Source organism: Nyctibius grandis, chromosome 2, assembly GCF_013368605.1.
Source record: "Nyctibius grandis isolate bNycGra1 chromosome 2, bNycGra1.pri, whole genome shotgun sequence".
Classification (NCBI taxonomy): domain Eukaryota; kingdom Metazoa; phylum Chordata; class Aves; order Nyctibiiformes; family Nyctibiidae; genus Nyctibius; species Nyctibius grandis.
The window spans coordinates 64870978-64898342 of NC_090659.1; the positions used below are offsets into that span (position 1 = coordinate 64870978).

A 27365-nucleotide genomic window follows, 5' to 3' on the forward strand; every position below is an offset into this window, starting at 1 on the left:
GGGAACTTATTCTTTCTAAATTCCAGCCAGAGCAAATTAAGCTGAACTTCTCTGGCTGGGATAGTGGGAGCACCACTCTGCAGCACACCTGCTGCCTTCCTTTGAAAAGCAAATTTACTCACTGGATTCCTGAGCAGCCCTTTTGTGCTAAGAAGCATGTTCTACACATACAGACACACATATACTTTCAGCTTTTGTACATACAAAAGCTCACACAGTATTTGGGTAGCCCTGTACAAAGACAGACAATCATTTGCCAAAAGAGGTCACGGTTGTGTAATATGGCTGCTATGGCAATTATTTATCTAGATTACTAAAACAGAATCCATGAATAAAAGTGTCCTGGTTTGGCCCAAACCAGGCCAATTAGTCTTAGAGAAACCAAGGTCACTGCTAAATTCCTCACTGCTTACGAGTGAAGAGCCGAAGGGGGTTGTACCTGCAGGGAGGAGTGGATGGGGCAGGTGACCCAGGATTGACCAGCATGGTATTCCATCCCATACATGTCATTCTCACTTTCCTGCTTATCACTAACCCACTGCCTCCTGGAGGTGGGGCCCAGGAGGGAGGGGCCCTCCTGTCTCCCACTGATTGGTACCAGCTTTGCCAAATCTCCAGTTAAAAGCCTGCAGGTGTGATGGCAGGGGAGCTACTGCATTTTCCCCTCTGCCCATGCTGGGGAGAGCTACTGCATTTTCCCCTCTGCCTGTGCTGGGGGGAGGTACTGCCTCTTCCCCTCTGCCTGTACTGGGGGGAGCAACTCTGCCTGAGGAGGATTTCCAAGCTCTCAATCTTGGTTTTGTGTATATTTGTATATATTTGGTTATTTCTATTATTGTTATTATATTCTTTTTCATTATTATAGTTTATTAAAACTGTTTTAACTTTCCAACCCATAAGTCTCTCTCCCTTTTCCCTTTCCCTTTCCCTTAGGTGGGGGGGAGAGGGTTAACAGAGAGCATCTGCCACCTGGTTAATAGCCAGCCCAGCTTTAAACCGTGACAAAAGGTAACAGTCCTACAAAAATCAAGTGTTTCATTTGGGTACCACCTTAAAATAACATGTTTTTTCTGCAAGATGAATAAAAATACGCACCAAAATAAAATAAGAGACTGCTGTATCCCTTACAGATGTCATTCCCTGGCTTCCTAAAATATGCAGAAACTCATGTATACTTACTATCCTCTTTAAGACTAAAAATTTTTTAATCAAGTTTTGGGACACAAATTTTAATGTACCACATACATCACAATATCTATTACTTAAATTGACCAACTTGAGAAGTATCCTTTGAACACTGCAATATGGGCTCCATGGGTATTGAATTCACTAGATGCTGGCTACCAAAAATCTCCTTTAAGACAGATACAGTTACGGACTACACCAATTTGGCTGACAACAGTATGACTCTCACTGCCTAAAAAGCCTATTCAAAATTTAGACTAAGAGAACAAACGACTCCCTCCCCACAAAAAAACAACAAACCTACCAACCTGTAGGAACACCTTTTACATTTTCAGGTCAGATCCTGTTCCAAAGATCAAAGAATCATTAATCTACTCAGAGCTACCTTTGGTGTAGTAACAACTTGCCCCAGCAGTCCCAGTTACAAACCATTCCTACCAGATCACACACAGGCAGCTACAAACCACAACTCTTGCTCAATCAACAAAAGGATCAAAGCACCAAAAAGCCAGAAGATCCAGAAAACACATGGTTCACCTGCCTTTAAGAACTGCACAACCCTACACACAACTACACACAGTAAGATAATGCCTTAGAGTACAACTTAATCTTACTTTGACAACAAGGGCAGTAGCACACACAGTAGCCACCATTTGTTTAGTTTGCCATCAGGAAGCACATTCAGCCAGGCAGCAGAAGGTCAGAGCTAGAGGACCTATTCAGCAGAGACTAAGTCCTCATCCCAGAAGCCTGCCCCTCCATAAATCTGATAGAGGGAATCTTAACCAGCACAGAGTTTTAACTGAACGCACTCTTCACTCCTTCCCTATTTGAGCCATTCAGAATAATGCTAAGATATAAAGCTGCAAATATTTTATGACAGTTGCCACTGGGGGGGAAAAAAAAAAACACACACAAAAAACCACCACACAAAACCATTTGAAGTGTAAAATGTTCTCCCCACTCTTGTGCAAGCTCCACTCGGGCATCCTCTTGACTGTTTTTCTGCTAGTCTGTCTCTTTCCCATGCCTAGCTGTATCTCCAGCTTGAACATACAAATTTCCTAACCACAAGGCAAAGTATCTGACACAAGTTTATCCAGTTAAAAAAAAAAAAAAAAAAAAAAGCATAAATTTCTCCTTTCTTTTTTTTTATTATGAGCCAAGAAAGATGTCTTGGCTCATAATCAAGAAATGTCTTTCCAGGAACATCTATAGATATGTCGCCACCCGTTAGCTCATGAACTATCAGTTGTTGTCTAGTCAGTCTCGATCAATTGAGGTTCTAAATTACCCCTTCAGATTCCTTCTACGTGTTAGTACAGTAGAAGGCATCGCTCTTCCCAGACAACCCAAGTTGTAGCTCTTTTGCAAATTAACAATAAGGAATTCCAAATTTGAACAAGGCAGATAAGAAAACATTTCTAGCATGTGAAAAATATTCAAATAACTCTACTTTCTGCAAACATTATCATTTAAATATATGCACCTAATGTTCAGATAGGCTAATAAAAGCGTTCACAAGCTCTTACACAATAAACAGGCAGGTTTTATTCACAAGAATGTTCTGGAATATCTTTTGCTGTTTTTCCCCCATTCTAAATGTTTAATGCATTCCCCATCCCCAAACTGTATAATAAGTAGCTTGAATATAAACAGTGTTCACAATACCTTAGAGAGAGTGGGAAAGAGTAAGCACCAGTGCTCTTTTGCTAGAATTCTGAAGAACATGTCAGAATGATCCTAACAGGCATCTGGAATAAAAATGCTTAGTCGTCTGCGTACATATGTAAATTTCACAATACCTATCCTTTTGGATAGAAAATATATGCAGGACTCTCTACAAAGGAGAGTATAATTTCACAGTATAAGTTTCCACATAGTGCTCTGCAAATAGTCAGAGCAGCTTGGAAAATAGCAAGAATATCACTCCATCAAGAATACATTTAACCATATGGGTTTATTACCAAACTAAGCTGTTGCCACATGAAAGCATCAATTTTCCCCCAAAAGCTAGCAACCTTTTGTCTTGCATCTCAATTGCCAACCACAATGCTACTGCATCCCAACACATCTATTCACCATTACAGCAGTGAACCACACGCATCTTCAAGCCAAGACAAGTCAGTATCAGATGAGGCAGAGGAAAGAAAAAAGGGCGAGGGCAAATATTCACAGAGATCCCCATCAACATAATCTGACAGCAGGAAACTGTACAGCCCATAAGATCATTTGTTTCTAGGACCCATTGCACAAGTATTACTTTCCTGTGCCACCTCTGAATAAGTAAGCTGGTTGGGATATCTAACATACCACATCCTCCTACTAATAGACAGCCTGCCAAGAGAGGAATTTTGAAGAGAATGACCATAAAGGTAGTTACAAAGAAAGAGCAGTTTGATGGTAAAACCTACCTGAAGACCTTTCTTAGACATCATCTTTGCATTTTCCTGCTGCTCCATGCATTACTAATCAGCAACCCACTGGAAATTTCAGCACCCACTGAAAAGCCTGGCAGGGTATTTGGCTTTCAATTCTTCTACTCAGTTTATTCCCAACACAAGTATATTCATCAGGCTTAGAAACAACTCTTGAACAAGGGCAGCCACTCAGCAATGAAATGTAAATTACTGACATGTGCTAAAACCTGGCCTTGCCACTGCTAATGAGCACATTAGAGGAAAAAAAGCTCACTAGATATTACTGCAACCTTTTCACTTAACCCTGTGTGTACTGAAAGCCATAATTTAGTATCAATTAGACAATCCATCTCTAAACAGTGAGATGCTGTTCAGCAGGTGTATGCTTCCTACACATTTCTGATGTAAAAATTATGAATATGGACAAATGTGTAAAACACCCAATCAGGAATGTGTGCACAGATAGCAGCCTCATTTTTAATCTAAGTTTCATGAAACTGTCCAAGAGGTCAGTAAAAAAAAAAAAAAAAAAATATCATACACACATCCTGACATACATAACTGCAAAGTTTACAAAATCAGTGCTGTCAAATTTTAGGTGATAAAATAAAACACGATTTGCTATCAACAAGCCCCAAGGTTAGGAAGTCAACTTGCAGCAACTTTTCCCTTCCTATCATGCTCACAGAGGGGCGCAGACCTTGAGAAAAACCTTCTCCAAACAGTAGTGGCCTGCAGAGTCAGGGAAAACAGCACCTTCGCCTTGATAGCATCTGTGCAATAAAAGCTCCACCAAATACACAGTCACTTCAAAGCTTTTAATAATTCAGACTAGCAATGCTGGAAGAAGCAACTTTAAAGTTATATGCTGGAGAAGGGGGAGAGAATGTTTGGTGAAAACTGTCCCCCTCACCCTCTTTGTATTTTAGGGAATGAAGGAAATTATTTAAAGATTATTTGGTTAATTAAGTTCTTTAAATGCTTCTATTACATAACATTTTTGATAAGCGTACAAACAGATGGCACATAGAACTGATTTTTAAAACCCAAATTAGGTACCTAAATCAGGCTAAATTAAGTACCTAAATCCCTATTCAGTAAGGCTTCTGTCAAATACTAATTCAGCTATAAACAGGTTTAAAGGTTATCAACTTCAGTTGCTTATTTTTTCCTCTTACTCCCTACAACCCACTCTCAAGCTACCACTCCCTTTGAGTTTGCCTCCATTTCGAGTCAGGCAAAAACTCCTTGATTCTGCCAGAATCATCTCTATTAACTTGAAGACTTCAATGGGGGAGTTGGGAATAGCAGGGAGGGATGTGTTTAAACAAAGATAGTTTTAACAGAACAGGATAACAAAATGGCCACACATCCAGTCATTCCAGCACATCCAAGGAGGGCAACAACCCCTCATGGGAACACACAGCAACAAGCCACTGGGAGCAGCAATCTCTTCAGCCAGCTTGGTCACAGTCAGAACAGCAGTCTGACCACAGGCTACTAATCTGCTTCTTCGGGAGCTGAACACACAGGTTGGCATTCAGGGAGTAAGTGAGAAGCAGATGCTAGATTCTACACAACACATCACCCAGCTTTAGGAAATCAATTTTAATATTTGTGTTAATTCAAAACTTGATTGTTGAAGACAATCCAACTGCCAAGTATTTTAACTAGTTTCCCCAAAACACGTGTAGCAGGAATTTTTCAGTCAACCCAGTACTCTAAGTTATCAGTGTCATTGATCACTATCATTCAGTTTGAAACAGAAATGAATGAAACATGCTGCACAAATAGACAAAGTTTATTTGTAAGCCAACCTTCAAATAATATTAACGATAAAATGAAAAGGCAAATGCATTCTTAATAATGAGTAGGAAGTCTTTTAAAGTTCCAGGCTAAACACAATTAGGCAGCTGCAAGTAATCTATTAAATTCCTACTCTTCATCATTCCTGTTGCACTGGCTAAAGGCTTTCATTGACAAAAATTGACAAACCAAGGAAGTTACTGTCAAATAGCGCTTATGTTGGTATGTGCTCATATATTTTTGTTTGTTTGAGCATCTCTCCTATGAGGAAAGGCTGAGAGAGCTGGGACTGTTCAGCCTGGAGAAGAGAAGGCTCAGGGCAGATCTCATCAAGGAATAAAAATACCTGAAGGGAGGGTGCAAAGAAGACAGAGCCAGGCTCTTCTCAGTGGTGCCCAGTGACAGGACCAGAGGCAATGGGCACAACCTGAAACACAAGAGGTTCCCTCTGAACGTCAGGAAACACTGTTTTTACTGGGAGGGTGACTGAGCACTGACACAGGTTGCCCAGGGAGGGTGTGGAGTCTTCATCCTTGGAGACATTCAAAAGCCATCTGGACACAGTCCTGGCAATCAGCTCTGGGTGGCCCTGCTTGAGCAGAGGGGTTGGACCAAATGATCCCCAGAGGTCCCCTCCAACCTCAACCATTCTGCGATTCTGTGAAATGAAGACTGTACTTGATATCTAAAGCAGGTTCAACCACATTATGCATTCTACAATCATACAGTAAAAACACGCAACCAGCCTGAAGATATTGTCATAAACTAGAAGATATTAACTGAATGGCTAAGAAGTTATCAAGTGACATTAAACAGTTTAAATACCACAAAACCTTATTTAACTCTGACATGCCTGAATACAGCTTGCCCTGTATCCTTCACAGCTTCCACTGTTGCTTTAACTGGTGGACCTATGCAACAGTAAAAAACAAAATTGAACTTTTCCCATGTTTCAAGGTACTTTCAGTAACCAACCATATCTGGCATATTAACAGTGATCCCCTGAACATGCAGAGGTAACTGGAACAGTTCTCATATATCCCAGAAAACAATGATCCCAGGGAGGCTAGATGACAGACAACCTCTTGCCCAGGAAGCAATTTTGAAACAAGTGAATCCTGCTGTATATTGAACAAACAAGTAGGTTAAGTCTTGTCGCTGTAGAAACTATTCAGAATATTTGAGCACTATACATTACAGCAGCATACTGTACAGGTATTAAATACCTATAGAAAAGTTTTAATCAAGACAGATATGACAATATAAAAGAAACCAAACAGCAACATAAAATAAACCCTAAATTTACAGGACTTCAAGATCAAGTTCTAATAATTCAACATGATCTTAAGTAGTAACTTCAAAAAAATACTTCCTGAAGTAAGATTACAGTCAAAATACACACTGTGAAAAACAAAGCCCCCCAAAAAACATCTGCCCATTCTAGGGTAATAGGTCATCTTTAGAAGTATGTTAATCAAAAGCCTTTCAGCTGACAACTTTTTCCACAGCTAATGTAGAAATCACTCAAATGCCTTTGAAAGAGTTGCCAGTCATGATCCTCCCTTCATGGAGCTCATTCCTGGTCTCAGTAGATCCATTTGGAGTCAAATATCACAACATGACCTAAAAGTGCCAGAAAGTAGGAGACGGTACTCCCCTAAAACTCAAACCAGAAAAGACAACTAAATAATAGTGTGAATTAAGAATAAAGACTCAGCAGAGTATCTTCATTCTTAGAGTCACTAAAACGGACAAAGACACAAATACATAGTATCATTTATTGCAATATATGTGTCTTCAGGCTAAACACACTTCTACAGGTAAATTGAGAAACTTTTCCCCTTCCCTCAAAAGTAATTACCTTCTAGTCTTACAATGAAATACATTTAGTATGTTCATAACCCTCCTCATGTAACACATCACTATCAACAACAAAAGCCCTCTTGTATGAAAATACAGTACGCTGTAAGACTACATCTTTCTTGGCTAGTAAAGACTAACTTCAGTAAACAGGTTTTGGTTCATAGCTTGCTGCAAATACTTTTCAACTACAGAAGAGAACTGAGGATGAAATAGTCAGAATTGGGAGAGGGGAAAATGGTTCGATCACACACATCATTGCTTCAAAATATTTCAACTCTAGTAGTAGTACACAAAAAAATCCATTCCACCACTAAGTTGCATTCATCCTTAAAGTCAGATTTTCTTGATGTGCATATCTTAGGAAGAACATATAGAAACCCTTAAGTATTCAATCTGCAATGTAAAACTACTGAACACAGATCATCCATCACTATAAAATACGTTATTTCTTAAAATGCAGGCAGAAAACAGATGTGATTATTAAGGAAGCATTGTTGTTTCTGAATTCTGAGCCAAAGCTTCATCTGCCTTGCCACAAAAGTCAGTTAAAATCCACAGGGCAACAGGAGTTCTTATTTCAAAGAACTATCTCTTTAACTGTTCAGATCTAATCCAACTCCATTGGTATCTATAGGACATTTAAAACTGATTTGGAAACAGAGAAGGACATCACATTTGCAAGGTTACCACGCTAGCTTACATCAATTATACTGGAATAGGACAAATTAACAGATCACCTTAGCTCAGAACAGAGTTTGCCATAACCAGACAAGCTTGCCTGCATCATTGCAAATCTATAGTAGAATAAGAAGGTAGAATGTGAAAGGAAACAATATTACCTACATAAAAAGAGAATTACATAGGCATTACACCTGCAAGCCTTCTGTTATTGCAATGAGGAAAAACACAGGTATATACAGTTGTTAATATAATTGCAATTGTAGAAACAGAGCAAGTTTTTATTCTCAGAACTAGATACAGCAACAGCGGAAGAAAGAAGACAGAACAAAGCATTTCAGAAGCAACATGAAGGATTCCTGCAAGCCTGGAAATATGTGCTATTGCAGTGACACTGCATGTCAAGAAATAATTAATTTTTTACAAATCAGGATTCCACAAATCCATTCATCTGCAGAACCACACACCCTAATATGCGTGCCAAAGTGCTGCTGTTGAAAGGCATCTCATGAGAAATATTAAATGACTTATAATAGCCCAGATAGGCAAAAATCACTAATATATTCTTTAATCACATGCACGGCATTAAACCATTTGAGAAGTCATGCAAGCCCACAGTTCATCCACTGAGAGTCTCAAGTTGCCAGATATTACTATTTAAATTTAAAAGTTTTGCATTTGTGTTTTTTCTAAGAACAGTTGCACACGTTAAATCTTTCGACCTAAGCCACTTTAAGAAAATCTGTACCTTTAAAAAACACAAGTTAAAAATAAAGGCTTACTCTAAGTGAAAAACAAATACAAATAGGTCAAGACTGCCATGTCAAAGGAAGTTGCCTAATCAGGAGATCAAGAAGAAAAACCACACTAAGATTATGGAGTTTAGGCAAAAGACTCAAAAGGAAGGAGAGCATTTTTGTCACAAATCACACAAATCTTTGGCAAAACACCACCCTACATCTGTAAATACATGCATATAGATTACACACATGTATATCCACAGGTCTTGTGGATATGCACCCCGAGACTTGGGTTTGGTTTTTGGTTTGTTTTTAAAGTTTAGACATAAGCCTGCACTTGAAAAGTACTCTAGCTATATACATACAGCAGTTGCTCAAGATAAAGACTTCAAAGTTGCAATAGAGTAGAACCGGCATCAATTTGTTCTGTAGCATAAGCAATCTTAAACAGGACACTGATGACACAAAGGTCTTTTAGCTTTTAGCAAAGGTCTACAAAGTTTTCTCCAGTAAAGGAGGAATACAGCCTTCCTATTTTCACACTAGGAAGTGTCTATGCAGATAGTTCAGATGACGCAATTTCATTTTTCTAGCTCACATGCACTAGCAGAGGACTAGTAACATCTGACAAATAGTGCCCATCATTTAACATGTGCACTATTTGTCCCTCCCATGGATTTCACACAACCTGACACTGCAGATTATTTAGATTTTTTTCCATGAAAAAAGTTTACTTGGGATTAAATACAAGAATACAAGCAACACTCAGAAGCATTCTGCCTCAGAATAGTAAGTAGTCACCCATCCACATTACAGGCTCAGAGGCAGAGCTTTTCTGGGGGACAACTTCGTGACCTGTTCACCTAGACAAGTACATTTCCTAACCTTTATCACCCAGTAGGGACGGTCTCGAGCCTCCATCAGACAAAGCACCTTAAGCCACCACAGACAGTGGTGGCAGGTACTTTGCTGCTTTGGTAAGCAATAACATATTATGCAATGTGGGTTTCTTACTCTGTCCCGCAATAACAGCTCTGTCTGCTCCACTCCTTGAAGGATACAACCTCTGCCATAAGCAGCTTCTTGACACCAAGCTTCCAAAGCTGTCTTTTTTCAACCAGCACTTTGCAACTGGAAAGCATAAATGCTAACCAGTCACGTGAATTGTCAGGTAGGAAGCCAATGCCTGTGGGAACAGCATGAGAATCATACCAAATGCTTCTCAAAAACTTAATGTCCATTGAATCATGATAAAGGAATTTCATGATTTGCATACAAATAACAAAGCCACACACAATTGTAAGGAAATGCTGCTGCCATTAAGTTTACATTTTAAAAGGTAACAATCCCATAATTAGCTGTGCATAGGGCTATAGATCCACCTGCACAAAGTTCCTCGCAGGTCAGACAAGTGTACCCTTACAGAAGATGACATATGTTGTTCTTTGTTTTACCTTTTCCATCTCAAAACTTAACAGCCATTTACAAACATATGATCAACCATTTCCATATACATTGTTTCCCCATTTATTTCAGACAATACATTGTTGGGGTTTTTTAATTCCACCAAGAATGTTTATCTACCTTCAAAGTAAAGAGAAATAGTGCTGGCTGCTTTGTTCTCTCCTTAGTCATGCCAAACAGCAGCTGTTAAAAGGGCACAAAAGATGCATAAAAACAGGTTCCACCAGGAACTCCAAAAAGGTCCATATCTTATTCCAAAGTTGAATCCTTTTGTCCCACCATGTTTATGGCTTCTATTGCAAGGAGGGGATTTTGACAGAAGGTGGTGGCTGGCTTTTTCTGCATCAAGAAACAGAGCATCAGGATAGTATTGCCAAGGCTGCATTCAAAGAATATTGCAGATGAAGGTTGCATTTGTAACCTTAATTCTCATCATTTCGGGATTATTTTACACACAAATTCCACAGATTTCTTGAGGAAAATACACCACCTGTGAAAGTAAGAACTCTGTAATATACATACGTACAAGAGACCAAAATACACAGAAGATATAAGTCATGCAAACTGGTATTTTTCATACTAAACTTCACAAAGGTATAGTGTTCATTTAGCTGATTTTTTTTTTAAACAGTGGCTTCCCAAGGGACTTTTGTGGCAGAGCGGGAAGGGGAAGTTCAATTGTGTCTTTCTTTTAATTAAAAAGAAGAAAACTGATCCCATTATGAGCAACTGCAACACTGAGTCACCATGCACCAAGGTTTAAGCTTCTAACCATTATCAGGAATCAAAATACATAACCTCAACTACAGAAGTAAGACTCCTACTTGCTGCTAACATCAGCTAGACCCCAGGAAGAGATGACTCTGGAATAATGACTGTGCAACCCAGCCGCTTTCTCTCTCTCTTCTCCCCCATTCCCTTCTTCACCCAGGTAAAAAAGGGAGGAAATAAAGAGTCACTGGGACCATGGGCCAGTCCCAAAGTATTTGACATGTGAAGAGACCTGACTCAGCACTCCCACCCCCCACCACAACAGCTGCCCTGGAGGTTTGCAAGCAAGGAAAGGAAAATGGCAGTTTCAGAAAAGTGTTATCTTTCAACCAAAAGGTTTATCTTAGTCTCAGGGCTTTCTCTTTGCCAAATGTCAAATAGCTGCTGCAGTCAATACAAGTGATAGAGCTTCTCAGAAAGGGTCTGCATTAATTTCATATAATTGGAAACATTAAGCAAGCTAACCTAAATACAGAGGTCACTAGCAAATTCTTCTAAAATATGAAGGAACAAATTGTTCTTGCAGATCTGCACAGCATCTGGCAAAAGATATTAGCAATTTTTTTTTTTTTTTTTAATGTAGCAATAGACTTCAACTGCACCTTTGGATTTATACCAATACTGATTATGCTGCAATTATTCCTTGAAGGAAGCTTAGATGCAAATATATTTGCATAAACTGGAAGTAACAAGCTATGCACTGAACTTGACAACTTCAATGTACAGATCATTTTTATAAAACACTGCAAGAGTTCCAAGTTGGATGGCTCAAATTTCCGAATTAAAATTAGAATGCAAAGTAAGATTCTAAGGAACCACACTCACCGGCAGAAACACACGTTCTGTTATGAACATTCGTTATTATGTAGACCAGCATTACCTTAAAAGTCTTTCAAAAGATTTCATATTAAAATATCAGTCTTTAATAAACTGACCTTAGGGTTTAGGAAATCTTTGACAGACTCACTTGATATAAATGCCATGGATCCCTTTTCTGTCTGCCATCAACAGCAACCAGAATAGATACACATGAAGAGGGGACCGAATGCACCAGCTTTTTTACCTACTGATATATATTCACTTACTGATCGCTTTTTGGAAATCGTTTTGGAAACAACAGATCATTTATTTGTGCTCTCCTCTGTTCTAAAAATGAACAAAATTAAGTTTCTAAAGAAGAAAAAAATAAAGACTAGTAATTTTCAATACTCTAAATGTATCCATCAAATTCTTCATAAGGACTGTCTATAGCTGTGTGCTACGCCATGAATCATTTAGGCAATAATGAACAAAAAGACATGCTTTTGTTCAAATCACACACAGTGGGATTACACGTGAACTGACCCTCCCTGTATTAATTGAAGACAAAGCTTTGCTTTGAGCTCATTACTGCTCTTACAGACAGATTGGCAAGTTTAGAAAGTTTAGTGTATTTATCGGTTTCCAAATCTAGGTAGTTTATTTTAAAAGTACAGATACATACCAAGAAATACGCCCAGGTTTCACAAGTTTCATCACTACTTTTAGCACAAAAGAACAAAACCACGTACATGCAAAGAAAGGGATAGGGAGAAAGAAAATAGAAAAAGAACACATCTTCGGCAACTTCACAACAGTTTTGTAACATTTGTTACAGCCTTTAATAAGGAAAAGAAACAGCAGGCAAGTTTTCCTCCTAAATATATTACTTGGGGTGTCTTGAAAACAATATAAGCAGCCCTCAGTAATAAAGATAGATCATTTCACCAATTCTCACTAAGGGTTTGATATTCTGGAGACATTGATGTGAAGGAAAGCATTATTATGTCTTAATTGAGACTTTAAATAGTGCATTTCAGAAAGCAAAGCAGAACTACCTTGTTTTACTATATTTTTAGAGAACAGACCACACCAGGTTTCTGAAACATAATTAAAAGCTATTTTGAGACTACAGCACCAACCCAAACTTGAACATGGTTCTAGTCACCACATTATTTCAGGAATTCACTGTTCCAATTATTTGAGTTAAAAAGTACGAATAGGGAGAAGGGATCTACAGGAATGTTTGTACTTCCTCCATTTCTGCTTAATCCTGCCAAAAAAAAAGTGTTCCAGATTGTCATGCCATCAATATTGTAATTTCCATCACCAAATAATAACCAGATTACTAGGAAATGGGCCCAGTTTAGAGTAATAACTATCAAATTTCAAACTTTGGCAGCAAAATAGCATGAGCAAGCACTTCTGTTTCATTAATTTTTTATTATTAAACAAACTGGAACTGCCAGCTAAAGCCAGTTATCCTTCTGGTCCAATTCAGTGGGAACACAGTTTGTCATAAATTAACCCAGGAATCTTCCCTCTAAAAAGAGGCTCTGCTACATGAAGCAGGACAGTGATAAAAGAAAGCTGCTAAACTGCATGAAAATAACATGTAAGAGATTACCCCAGATTTGGTAAATCCTGGCAAACGCCAAGTGTTTAGAATTCCTCTCAATTCTAACATCACCACCACTCAGCAACCAGCAGGATGCATTCAGCATCACACAGAACCTGCACTTTTTATTTGGGGGCTTCTAAAAAAGTACAGCGACTGAAAAGTATAAAAATTGGAGATTTCATCCCCAAATACTCCTTGATGAGCAGGTGGTATTCTCTAACACGAAATAACCAACTAAATAGTAAGGGTCTATACTACAATTGGAACTCAAGCCAAAAGAGACACAGTCAAGAAAGAGATATGGAAACAAGAACTATTCCACAAATGCTAAGAACAAGAGAGCTATCATTTTATAGAATCATATTCCTCATCTGTGTTTTCACTCTGAATCGAAAAGGTGCAAATTACTCTCAAAACCAGCAACAGATTTATCTTACTGCTGGTAAAACAAGATGTTTTTTCAGCTATATGGTTCGCTTACTCTGTAATAGAGTTGGTAGCTCCAACAGCTTTTTACTGGAAATTTCAATGTAATATGTGCTTGTCCTTATTCTCAGTGAAATCAGTAGACAATAACACATGATCTGCAGTGAGTACACATACTGCACCTACTCAGGACTTTGCTCAAACGTTGTGCGTGTAACTTTCTCCTAGCACTGCTCAAATTTACAAGCAGATGCATGAAAGTTTTTGGAAAAAAAAAGAAAAACAGCAAAAAGGCCATAGATCAGTTTGTGATACACAAGAACCCCACTGAAGTAAAGAAGCTGTGAACAATAATTTTTATAAATTCAGACATGAAGTGAAAAGAGCACCCTCTTGACTCTCGATTTGGTCCTTTCAGGGAGTACAGCTCCACCATACGCAACCTCCAGCATAGAAGCTAATTTTTAAACAGCTTTCTATTCCCATCCTGAAAGTGCAGTTCAGCACCTTCTCAAAGCTGCTGATACAGGTGTTCATCAGCTGTGCTATGAATCACCAAATGATCACGTAGAAACAGATACTTTTAACCTAGATCATTTCAGTGACACAGTTTTACAGAGCAGTCTCAAACAGTACAGGCACAAGTGAAAATGCCAAAAGGTTCTTACATCCTTGGTAAAGTTCTTACAAACAGGCACCTCCCCTTTTCTCAAAAGAAAACACAGGCTGCAATCACATTGTCAAAACACAAGAAATCCACATGCACAGAAAGCATACAGAAGTCCCCTATCTTAAGGTATCCTTTAGATCTGCCTTGAATTGGTATCCCAATTCCTCAGATACTTTGGAATGACTATATGCCACCTAGTGCATCATTCACAGCCAAGCAAATAGAAATAACTTACCAAACATCTAGCAAACTCTTTATTTTCTGAAAGAAATCCATATCCTGGGTGCACCTTGGAAAAAAAAGAAAAAAAGGCTGATTGAGTTCTGAAGCCAGACATCAAATTTGTTAGCACCTTTTCAGACACTGGAGAAGGTGAAGTAGACCACTAAGCATTTAAATTAGTTGAATACCTTAAGAAACTGTCTTAACACACTGATTTATCTGTCCTAAGCCAAGCTATGAAGATTCACTGGTGGAACTGCCATTTCCAAAACACTCATTCCTTACTTGACTAGGGAGAAAGGCGCTGTTTGTAGTGCAAAGGACACACTCCTTTTGGTATTCTGCCTTCTGTTCTTTTAAACTCCGTTTTGCCACATTTATCTCATTGCAGACTTCCACATATATACTCATCCACATTCTTCTCAGCAACCACTATAAAGTACTCCTCACTCCAAAAATATTGCTAGCATTGATCACAACAGTGGTCTTAAGGCCCACAGTCATAAGCCTCCTACCTCTAGCGACCCTTGCTGGGGAATATGATTTACTGCCTCATTAGTCTAAGTCACACACTCAGTAATTACTTGAGAGCAGTGTGGGGAAGAGTTTTCATTTTACTTTTTGCAGTTCAAATAAGATTCTTGATCCCATATACTCTGATAGACAAAGTATAAGCCATTTTATTCCCCTCTTTTAAAGAGCCTAAACAACTGGGTTCCATATTCAGAAACTCAGAGGGAAGGAAATAGCTTTTTCCTTATAGGAGAGTTTTTGGCCACTGAAAGCATTATACCAAAACATCTTTGAAAGAAATTACAATGCTGATCCAAACTGTTCCAGAGTAATTAGTGTTGCCTATATACACCCATCAAATCTCACTCTAATAAATGTTCTGTGTACAGTGGCTCTGAATAATACATTTATTTCACTGACAGAACAAAGAACATTAGGCACATGAACATGACTACACATTAGCTTTTCCAACCAATTCCTGTTAAGCTTTGAATCTCTGGCCAATTTGATGGGAGAAAGGCAGAATAGCCCATATTTACACATATAAGCTAACGTGCATTTTGTAAACATTCTGAAACAAAAATAACTGGGATGCACTATTTACCTTACCTTCCTGCAAACAACATTTCTATAATTTAGAAAGTGATTCAAGCTAAGTTTAAGCAAAAGCCTTTTTAGCCACACTTTGTAAAACATTCAAAAAAGCCATTATGGCATATAAAGGGTTAGTGCTCAAAACTAATTGGGATTTTTTTCCCCCAGCAAATTTGGAAATGAACTGAAGCTGCTCCCTGGTGTGAAAGCTGAATCCAGCAGCCACCTGCAGGATCAGCGACCAGTGCTGCCAGATGCTACAAAGCCTTTGATTTCCAGTAGCGATTTCGGACACATTTAACTCATGTGACATGAACTAACTGGAATAGCATATTCAATCACTTCCCCCCCACACCTTTAAAAAAAAAATACAAACTCTGGCTTTTCTGCTCTCTATATATGAAACAGCTGCAGCAGATAGACTCATTCAGACTCACAGCTTGGGCCCTGGTTTCCTTAATGACTTCCATGATGGCATCCATGTTGAGGTAGCTTTTGCTGGTGGGAGCTGGGCCAACACAGACAGCTTCGTCCGCCATTTTCACATGAACCTGAAGAGGCAATATTCTGCATTAACAGATGCTCCCAGCAAAAATAATTACCATCATCCTGAAATATGCACACAAATCGATTGTTTCAAAGATAATTTACATACCATAACCACTCTAAAATATACACTGAAGTTACCGACACTGACATACAAGAATTCACACAATAACATTAAATCTCATTTCATTTAACTCCAAGCTTAAGTCACTGTCAAAATGTTTTATTATTCCAATATATTATTTTGAATTTGATTAAATAAAATCATGACAAATATAATTTCAGCTTCCTATACTGATCATCTATATGTAAATTCAGACTAAAAACTACTTTGTTACTTGTAACCAGGGTAGTCTAATATCTTAATACTTAATAACAAACATTCATGACCAGTTCTAAGCAGGCTCCCCAGGAAGTTGGGGATAATTAGAGAGAATTGAATGAAGGGATGCAGTGAGTGTCCCTGCACAGCATCAGGTCAGCACCATGCACAAATTAAAGCCTATGACTAAAGAGTTCAATATCACTACACGTGAACCAGAAAATCTTCAGAATTATTTAAGCAGGCTCATGTTTGATTCCTAATCCATTGTATCCTCATTTACATGCATTTGCCAAACATTTTTAGTCAAATCTGAACTATACAAAAGGGACAAGCATTTCCAACATTTTACTGTGAATAATAAAATAGAAATTAGAAGTTAGGTTTGAAGTTAGATGTCTACTTACAACTCACATGTACACTTACTTTGAAGAAAAAGTTAGAAAAATTTTATTAGATTGGTCTTCAACATGTTTTCAGAGTTCAGAATACTTTTTCTTTAAAGATACACACAGACCCAAGAAACAAAACAATCAGTTTTTCCTCATTCTGCTCTCCTTTTGTAAGCTCCCTTTCAGTATATATTTAAGAAAGCACACCATTGCTTAAACTGTGTAAAATTATATTAGCTATGTGTCAGTAACACTTGTTTATACTGACAGTTTGACATTTTCAATGCTTACCAATTTTAAAATTTATTTTTATGGAATATTTGATATTACCCTCAGCATTCAAAACTGATAATACGTTGTTTAAAAAGGGTATTCTTTTAGAAAATGAGTATTCACATATGGGAAATTTAAGAAGTTTTTAGTTTATGAATATGGAATTCTGTTTTTTTGTGAAAAGTAATTTTATTTGCAAGTAGCATGAAGGATGTCAATTGTGATGAACTAAGGTTAGAAGTACTGTAGCCTGCATATACTATTCACTCATTCAGAAGAAACAAGGCCAGAAAAAAAAATCATCTAGAAACACAGTGACAAGCAGCAGTCAAACAATATTTTGAATAATACAATGAGAAAAAAAATATTCAGGTAAGCGTAACAAACACTTATAACAAGCACAGGAGTCACTTATTAAACATTTTACTTTTTTCTTCATTTTTGTTGACATTTTTCTGAACTTTGCAGAAGTTAATTCTACCACCAGGAAGGAAAATTAACTTGCCACTTAGTTCCAAGTTCCTTTCTGGGGGCATCTCTTAAATAGCTTCTGAATTTGCTGCATACTTGAGGATCTGAGAGTTCACATAACCTCCTGGAATTGCCATGCATTTCACATTTGAATTATTGCTTCTGAGAAGTCACAAAATGGTTTTATTTTACCACTACAGCATTAGCCTCACATTAAAAACAAAGCAAAACCAAAAAATCCTAAGCACTATGCACAGACAATCATGCAGCAGGATTTTAATGCTTTTTAGTAAGTACACCTCAGCAGCTTAAGCCAGTAACCTATTTTGATCAAATGCTATCAAGATTAGCCTGTCTGTCATCCTTCCTGGAGCACTGAGTACAAGAAACAGCATGGCCCTTGGATATCCTTATTTGCATGATCAATTCATATATGCTTGAAGTTGCTGTTTTCAATTCCAACATGGTTTACATGTCTAAACAAAGTTATTCAAGCTTAATCATAGTTAAGCATGTAAGTTTTATAAAACCGAAAGCTTCCTTATAGAAAAGGACTAACTTAAGATAGTTAGCTATTTTTAGGTATCAAGAGAAAAACCCCATACCCACACACTTCTCAGAGTCACCAACAGTCCTACTAGTACCAAAAGCAGCCATAGAAGATACCGCAAAGGCATTGATTTTATACATAAAACAGTCTTGTACACTTCCTCCCCACCATTTTCTCCCCCCTTCTGAAACATTTCGTTGTTATTTCGGCTCTTTGGAGTTTTGACTCTTCCCTTCCCACATTCCCATGTAATCTAGCTAATCCATTTCGCCTTATTTACCTTACTTCAAGTTGTTAGTGCTTTCTCTAGATCGGTGCCAGTTCAGCCTTGCATACACCCCAAAGTACCACACGTGGATATAACAAAACAGCAAAATAGCAGCCATAACACACTCACGTTACCTGATACACTGCCACAGAGCACCAAACAAATCTCTCAAGGGCAATAAAGAGGTCTCCATTCCTCCCCACTAGTTCAAAGCCTCCAGATTTTCAGATTCCAGTGATAGCTCTTCAATCTATGGATCCTTCTCATATCTACTTTTTTATAAACGATTAAACCAGTCCACATATAATCTGGAAATAGATCTGTTTCATCTTAGTAATTCATTATGACAATTCCTCTCTCTAAGCATTTAATGTCTTTCACAACACATTGTAGTTCATGAAGAACACTCCAAATACCATAACACAAATACACTACAGAATTTACAGTATAGTATATAGAAACATAAATTACACTAACCATAATTACTAGCAAACATTACAACAAAAGCCATCATTTGAATCTACACTACCAAGTGTCACATAATTCACACCACAATTCAGTAAATCTTTTCCTCTGCAAAAGCTGACTTATAAGGCAATATTTCTAGACAGTCCAAAGAATCCAGCAACTACAAGTTTCAAATATATTTATTTTCAAATTCAAGTGTTGCTTAAGTGCTTGACTTAAATCACACAATACTTGGTATTCAAAACTTGTCCTTAACTTACTACAGCTAAAACTTCAGAATTGTAATTTCTTCCTTTTCTGTTTTAGTTTACAAAAACAATGTCAACAAAACAAAGAAGCAAGTCCCAGGAGGTTCTTGAAGAAATGCAATTCCTTCATAAATATTAGAATTGACCCTGCAAGCTCAAGCATGAAGGGATGACAACAAAGGCTGGAAAAGCAGACAAATCTTAAAGTGCTAAATGGTTTATACTGCAAGTTTTAATTATATTGAGCTACCTGTGCCTCAAAAGATAATTTTCAAGCAGCTACAAGGACTTGTTATGTTACAAAATACAAACAATTAGAAATCATGAAAAAACACATCTTATTTGTGTAAAAGGAGTTTAATTTCTGTAGAAGCTGTGTATCTGCAGTTGCATAAGGGCTAATTATATTTCAGCAACAACAGAAATAAGGCAAGAGATTCACCAAAACCTACTGAATCATCATTTTACAGAACTTCCACTTAATTCAAAAACTACAGACTAAATTTAGTCATTAGAATCCCTGTATAGGTTTGTTACCTTTGGAAAACCAAACCCAAATCAATAACAAACACCCAACCAGCCCATCGCAGCCTCCTCATCTCTGCACTTATGACAAATAAGCTGCTAATAATACTCTGGATTTAACAAGGAGTCCTCACAGAAGAACATTAGAATGAATACTCTTAAATAGCGTCACTACTTTTGGATTAAGGTACAAAGACAACTGGACACAATTTGAAGTACAACAATTATTTTACTATGCAATTCTTCACAACCACATACAGATACCAGAACTAGCTCAAGTCCAACAAGCTTATTAATTCAGAAGCATACTGCACAAAAATGGCCACCTGTTTCCAAAGCTAGTTTAGGTCTAGAAGCCACCATCATGGCAAGGCACCTAAACCAGTAAATCCTGCCAGATCTTTACACAGGGACAGCTTTGTGTTTCTTCACCACATTCCCAGCAAATAGGCACGTAAAGAGAGGAGTCCATCAGGCCTGACTAGCCAGCCATTTTCGGCCTGGATGGGTTCCAAGCACTGCTCCAGGCTGCAGCAGCTCTCAGAGTGGAGAGTGTGATAAGGGACAATAACAGTAGCAGCAATTGGTTTTGGAGATCCTTCTTCTACATTATGTTTCAGTATTTCAGGAGGATTTATAAACCAGGTTTGGTGCCAGAGCTTGGCATTGTATCCCAGAAGAGAAACACACCCATAACCCAAAATCTTGGATATAATCACCACAAAAATACTCAAATACCCACTTTGCAGGAGATAAACTCAGTTAGAAGGACTGCACTGAATGAGAGCTAGTAAGTGCCCAAATTACCTGGATTGTGTTAGCTCTCTTTACCCTGGAGGGTGGCACATGTACTCATTTGACAGCAGCATGCTCTCTTGCTCAGCCATACTCTGAATTTGCTGAATTATCCCCTTAATCAAACCTGTATCTCAAAAATCATTTCAAGAGATCAAAATTAATAGCTTACTACCCAAAATATACATAGCACTCCTAGTGATGTTCTGTTTAACACAGCAGAATCAGGGCAACCTTCTCCAGGAGTCATTCAGCTGCTGCAGATTGCTAGTTGAAATCTGTATTATAAACAAGTCATATTTACATATGCATGCCCCTCAATATTTAAACACAGGAAAGTTCTCTAGGTATGGTAATAGAACGTATGAAAAATTATTTTAAGGCAAAGAACTAAAACACTTATTTTCAGTGCATATGCAATCTATAAAACAAAGACACCAAGATAATTTACAGATCCCTAGCATTATAATTATTCAGCAACTCCAGAGTTTATTATTTTCTTATGGATCTGACTCATGACCAAAGTGCTTTTCTCCCCAATTTGTTTTATAGTGATTCTCACCTACTGAATTCCAAAAAGTAAAGGCTTTGTCATGACAGCCAACAGAGAAACAAACAAAAAAAAGATACATCTACATGTGTTTCCTAACAGAGTGCTTAATATCACCCGTACCGTTTTCACAGATGATTTTATACATTTCAGCAGTTTGTGATGCTTGTCATGTGACAGATGCCATTTACTTCAGTGTAAATGCCTAATTAACATATACACACACACTCACTCCCCCCGCTCCTCCATCTCTGAGAAGGTAAATGTCTGGGATTCCCCAGTGTCCCAGTTTTTCAGAGTAGGTCACCCTACATGTCCCCAGGTCTCAACACAAGTTGATATCCATGCAGCACAGACAGTTATACTGAGTCGCAAGATGCATTTTTCCCCCCAATTCTTCTGTACTGTTTCAGAGTTTATATATAGGGAAACTGTTGTATCTGCACATACAGTGTGAATCACACCTAAGAAGCAATCAAAAAAACCTCAGCGAAGAGAACACTTCTGTTTGGTACACTAGATAAGATCTTGAGCATTGTTTAGACAAAGAAATCTAATCAAACAAGTCATTCTCCTTTTATAGCTCAAATCAATATTACACATTGAAACAACATCCGTTGGTGTAAGTGGATTCTCTTAATTGGCCCAAACTGCATAATACCGCTCAGCAAGACAAATCACAATTAGCTCAAGCCATAAAATAGGGCTAATGAGTAAATCCTTTGTAAGGTAGCTAAAAAAAACAACCACCTCAAATCTTGCCAGCACCACTGCCAAAAGAGACAGACAAAACAGAACAAAAAGCTTGTGGCATTGAACAGTCTTGAATTAAAAAAATCAAATGGATGCAAAAAGGGTTCAAATTTACTGCTTTGCCAAAAACACATCTTTTATCTGACCTAAGTGTCTTTAGCAGCTTCACACTAAAATACACACACAGATAACAATAAACCTGTGCATATAGTGAGTGTGTGGTATTCATACAGCCTTTAAAGTGCTATCCGCAAAGAAATACTGCCACACAATTACAGCATTTAACCCTAAAATGAAATAATGGAAACATTTCTAAACCACATGAAAAGCAGAATTGTGAAAGCCATAAATAGCATAACTATCCCATATTTTCCACATTTATTTTTACTCAGCATTTCAAAAACCTAAATAAAAATTTAAGCAAATAAACAAGTCAACCTACAGAGTCAGCATAAGCAGATTTCTCTGCAAGCCTATTTTAAAACTTGTATTTTTTTTAATGTGATGGCCTACAAATAGTTATATGAGGACTAAGGTAAAACAATTCCTCAGTGGCCTTCAAACATTTGGTTTGGTAAAGGGTATTTACTTACAGTCCCCTCCAAGTCTACAATGACTCTCAAAACAGCCCATTCATTAGCATCCACAGGATTAGATCCCGGGTTAGCCAAGGGAAAAAAAAAAAAAAAAAATCATCCTTTTCTCTACAACCCCTTCCCGCCCTTTGGTTTGCCAACCAGTCAAAACTTGAAGACAGCAATAGCCTCACTAACCAGTGGCCTCAAAAATCCACATATTTCAACTAAAATTAAAATAGAAGGATTCAGGTTGAACTGAACAGTCTTCAAAAGAAGAGAAACACCAACTATTCAAGGAAGACCACATTTCTAACCAAGACTAAGAAAATGCACTTTTCAACACATATAAAGATTTTAAACCGTTTGCATTCTCGCTTATAAATATGAATTTTTGTAACCTTAAAAAAAGAAAAAGTAATCTCAAAATTCTCTCTCCCATGAACTTCTCTCTCTGGAACTTTGTTGGCTGCTAAAAAGAGATACAATTTTATTTGACAAAGACCTCACCAACAGGAAAGGACTCCCACATTGTATCTAGAGGCCTGATCACCAGTACTGTGAAAAACAGACCATGCTAAGGCTGTCATGAAGTGTCACTCTGCAACTGAGTTCTGTTTGCTGGGACAAGCAAAGAAATGCCTCCAGAGCCCCAAAGACATTACAGATAAGAATCTAGGGAAGAGTTTTCCAGAATGGCTTTGGCTGCTAAAGCCTTTTCCTACATGCTTATTCTTTGGCAGGTAACTTCCCAGTGAAGCACCTTCTAGAATACCAATGACAAAGGAGGCTTCTCCATCAGAATTTTATTGCAAGTACTTACTGTGTTTTACTCTCTAAAACAGTAAAGACCAGGAACCAGTAACTCACTGTCTCATACAAACTTAAGACCACAGAACTGAAGTTTAGCCAGATCTGACTAGCTGAATGTTGGGAAGACTATATAATCAGGCTGACTAAAACAGGGTGGTGTTTTTTCTGGCCAGACATTGAAAATTGAAGGTATGGTGTTTGTCTCTATAGTATGTTCTCTTGTACATCTTCTAGGAAAGCTTGGCTCTACAGGCTTCTATTCAGAACTACTCATTCTTAAAATATGACTTCTTTAGCCTATCAAGTCTATCTGCAGATAATCAACAAGCACAAATAAAAGGTTGCTTAACTTCTTTTCATGTTCAAGCAGCTTTTCTCTTTGAGAGGAGAACCTGCTTAAAACTTTAGGAGACAACTGTGACAGACTAGCTCTTCTTTAATAGCCAATAAGAGTAATTTGTTTGCTATTGAAAATTTAGCAGAATGAAGTGATTGGTTTGTATCACAACCTTCCGCATGCTTTAGTCAACACCAACCAGTAACAATCAATCTTTCTTTGGTAGAATAACTGAAAAATTAGTGGAAAAAACATAGACCAATAGTCATCTTTAGTGATCTACCTTTGGATGAACTGCAGGATTAATAGAGGTAGAAGAATCGTGAGGGAAAAACCACAACATCCCATTCTTCAACTCCAATTCATTGCATCAATAGCAAAACACTTCGCACAATCTTGAGGGAAAAGCATTACCCTTGTTTCCTTCCACTCATGGCTCCCTTTGATAGGGTACAGCCACTACCAAGTTTCTTCACCCAAGTGAAGATTAGAGGCAGCACAGCCACTCAAAACCTTTGCTGATTTACAGGGTGCTGTGAAGAAACAGTCTGCAAGGTAGCAACTGCACTCATACCTCTACAGACTATTTTTAGAGTACCTTATCTAGATCAGGTCTCCAGGAGAAACAGAAAAATTTTACTTCAGAGCATACACTAACAACTTGGGAAGATACTTACTAAGTTTGTTTACCAAAGCAAGAGTCTCCATCTGTTGTAAGAGTTGAGCAATTCATCATATTTAGATCAGTTCACTATGCTCTGCATGGATGCTAGAGTTTCATCTTTGCAGCGTATGTGATTCTGAGCTTCAAGGGTTTTAGAAAGAGAATTAAGTTTTTTGTGATGTCAACAAAACAGTAGTGCCCTACAGTGTTTTGAGTAGCCTCTCTGCATTTCAAACACATCTGCACCCACATGTCAGCCTTTCACTAATGGAATCTCAGCTTTCTAAGCGCATTAGCAAAGCAATAGGACAGATCTTTCTCATGCTGTTTCTTTTTCCTGACTCTCCCAAAAACAAGCTCACCATGGAATGCATTTGATGCACATTTCTTTGTTTTGTTTTCTAAATGGGTAAGACATGTAGGAGATGGGACAACTAGTAGTTAGGTAGGTCTAGAAAATAGTATCAAGTGGTAGCAAGGGTAGCCAACAACTACAGACCTTCATATAGTAGAGTTTTAGCTCTTAATTAAGCTAGATATCCCAGAAGACATATAGGATTCATAAAAAGTAGCTTAAACTCAGCCACATTACAAAGCAGCACATAGTATGCATTGGTGGCATGCTCCTATCCAGCATTTTCAACGGTTGGACTCGATGATCCCAGAGGTCTCTTCCAGCCTGGTTGATTCTGGTTGATTCTGTGATTTTCAGCTTAATTCGGAAGGAGTTCCTCTTTCAGATGGATGAACACAGTACACAACCACCCAGATGAGGTTCTCGTCTAATCTCCAAATCTGGCTGCAAATACTGCTTCCAGCATCCAAAAATGGTAATAAAGTCAGGAATCCCTGAAACCAGTTCCAGGGTTGAAAGAACAGCTCACAGCAACAGCAAGGTGAATTCACAGCATTTAAAAGAAAGGTGAGAAGGGAAGTATGGACATCAGCTCAATGCAACATATTCTGAAGCAGTAGTTGGAGGACTAACATGAAAAAAAAAAATCAGAAATGCATGATACAGATCCTACAGTAAGTTAAGTTCTTCCCAAAGTGGACTGATTTCTTGCCCCAAATGAACCATATATTGAGACATGAATGAAGTTTCACAACAAGCCTCACTTTATGCAAATACAAGTTGCCACTCAAAGGATGATCCCACCCCTAACTCTCCTCCACATTCAGCTCTAGCAATTACAATGCTGCTGAGACAGATCAATGAACTGAACAGACCCAGTGGAAAAGTAATCTAAGGGGAGGGGAAATTAACCTTCTGTCAGATCAGCAAGTTAAACCATCTCCCAGCCACACGATGGTTAGATCCAATACAGTGAATCAATGAGAGGGAACAGGAGAGCACAAACAGTCCTTTCAGAAACATTTTGGACTTAAAAGAAATTTAGACATAATATGAGACCAGATCTAAAATGTCAAATAATTCATAAAAGAAAACTCCCAAAATAACAGGTTGTGGGTGAATACAGAATACCTTAAGGATGAGAAACTTTCAGTGCAGGTTTTCTAAAACACAGAAAATTTTCCCTTATGTCTATGCAATATATATATGTATCATAGAAAATACATATGTACATATGTGCGTATATATACGTACGTACACACAACCCTTAGCCACTTTTGGTTAGCCAGTGAGGGGTGTTTTTCCACTAAGCTTAAGTACTAAAGCAGTACCTATAATAAACCACAAAAATTCAGTCATGAAACTTCAAAATTATCATCATGCCCAGCATAAGATTATGTTTTAAGAGGAATGGAATGTTTAATACTGACAAATGCCTTATTAATATTCACTTCATTACACAACATTCACAGAAGTAGAGCATTTTCCTTCAAAATTCCACTAATGTGAATATTCAGATTTCTTAAAAGTTATGCTTTGTTAGTTCTTCAATAAAATTGTTAGTTCTACAAGAAAATTACTTTTCTGACAGCGTAAAATTATTCATTACATTATAGGACAACTTTGAAGACAACAGTCCTCTATATAACATTCATCCTAAATTTTCTACCCTCAAAAGTCTTATTTTGAAATACAAGTCAGCTTTGAGATTCCAAGAGGCAGATGTCAAGATAAAGACTATAAAAACTATGTAATAGAGAAAAAGCATCAAGCATACTTGCTGTGGGAGCTCACAGAACACAGTAAGCCAGAAATCCCATGAAATCTACTTGTTCAGTAACTTTACAAATAGACTTACTTTTTTAAAAAACATGATTTTTAGCAAGAAATCATCCCTGCCCATGCCAGAAGTGTAATCATTTCCATGCGGTTTGACAGCCACTTGGTCCTATTACAAATGTAGCAAGAAAGCACAGCACAGCCACCATTTGTTATAAAACAGTCAACACACCACAAACCGCTAGCCCTAACTTACATTAAAAAAAAAAAGGGTCTATAACAGAGCCTGTCAGCATTTGCAACCCTGTATTCAAAGAACATTTAAGCAGATTTTACATAGTACTAGGTAAGAGTGATCACAGAAGACCCCAAAGTCAAGTACATAAAGAATCACATGCAAAAACATATATTCCATAAAGGAGGATCAAACTAGATAACAGGGCCAAAGACCTCCAAAGAAAAAAATAAAACACAGATCAGCAGAACTAAGTTACAGGATAAAGAGTTCCAGAGTTGACTGCGATACATGGCACAATACTATGTTGTGGGGGATTTCAACTACCCTGATATTTGCTGGGAGGCCTACTCAGCCAGCCATCCCCAGTCCAGGAGGTTCCTCCAGTGCGTTGATGATAACTTTCTGATGCAAATGGTGGATGAGCCAACTAGGAGAGGAGCGCTGCTGGATCTGATCCTCACTAACAAGGAGGGTCTGGTTGAAGCGGTGAAAGTTGAGGGCAGCCTTGGTTGTAGTGACCATGAGATGGTAGAGTTCAGGATCTCATGTGGCAGGAACAGAATAGCTAGCAGAATCACAACCCTGGACTTCAGGAGGGCCAACTTTGGCCTTTTCAAGCAATTGCTAGGGGAAATCCCATGGGACAGGGTACTAGAAGGTAAGGGGGCCCAA

At 38.0% G+C, this 27365-nt stretch overlaps 1 protein-coding gene across 4 annotated transcripts in view; it reads right to left on the reverse strand.

Annotated features, from left to right (window-relative positions):
• Positions 1–27365, reverse strand: part of PCCA (propionyl-CoA carboxylase subunit alpha) — a 566570-nt gene that overhangs the window by 248270 nt on the left and 290935 nt on the right. For 3 of the 4 annotated variants that reach the window (XR_011047688.1, XM_068395359.1, XM_068395361.1), the window contains exons 5-6: positions 16209–16322; positions 14678–14731 (exon numbers count right to left, since the gene is read on the reverse strand). The exons of the other annotated variant lie outside the window; for it this stretch is intronic. Coding sequence is in view for 2 of the 3 variants with exons in the window: in XM_068395359.1 (XP_068251460.1) it covers positions 14678–14731; positions 16209–16322 (168 nt within the window). In the remaining variant the exon portion in view is untranslated. The remainder of the gene's footprint in view (positions 1–14677; positions 14732–16208; positions 16323–27365) is intronic. 4 annotated transcript variants of the gene reach the window in all.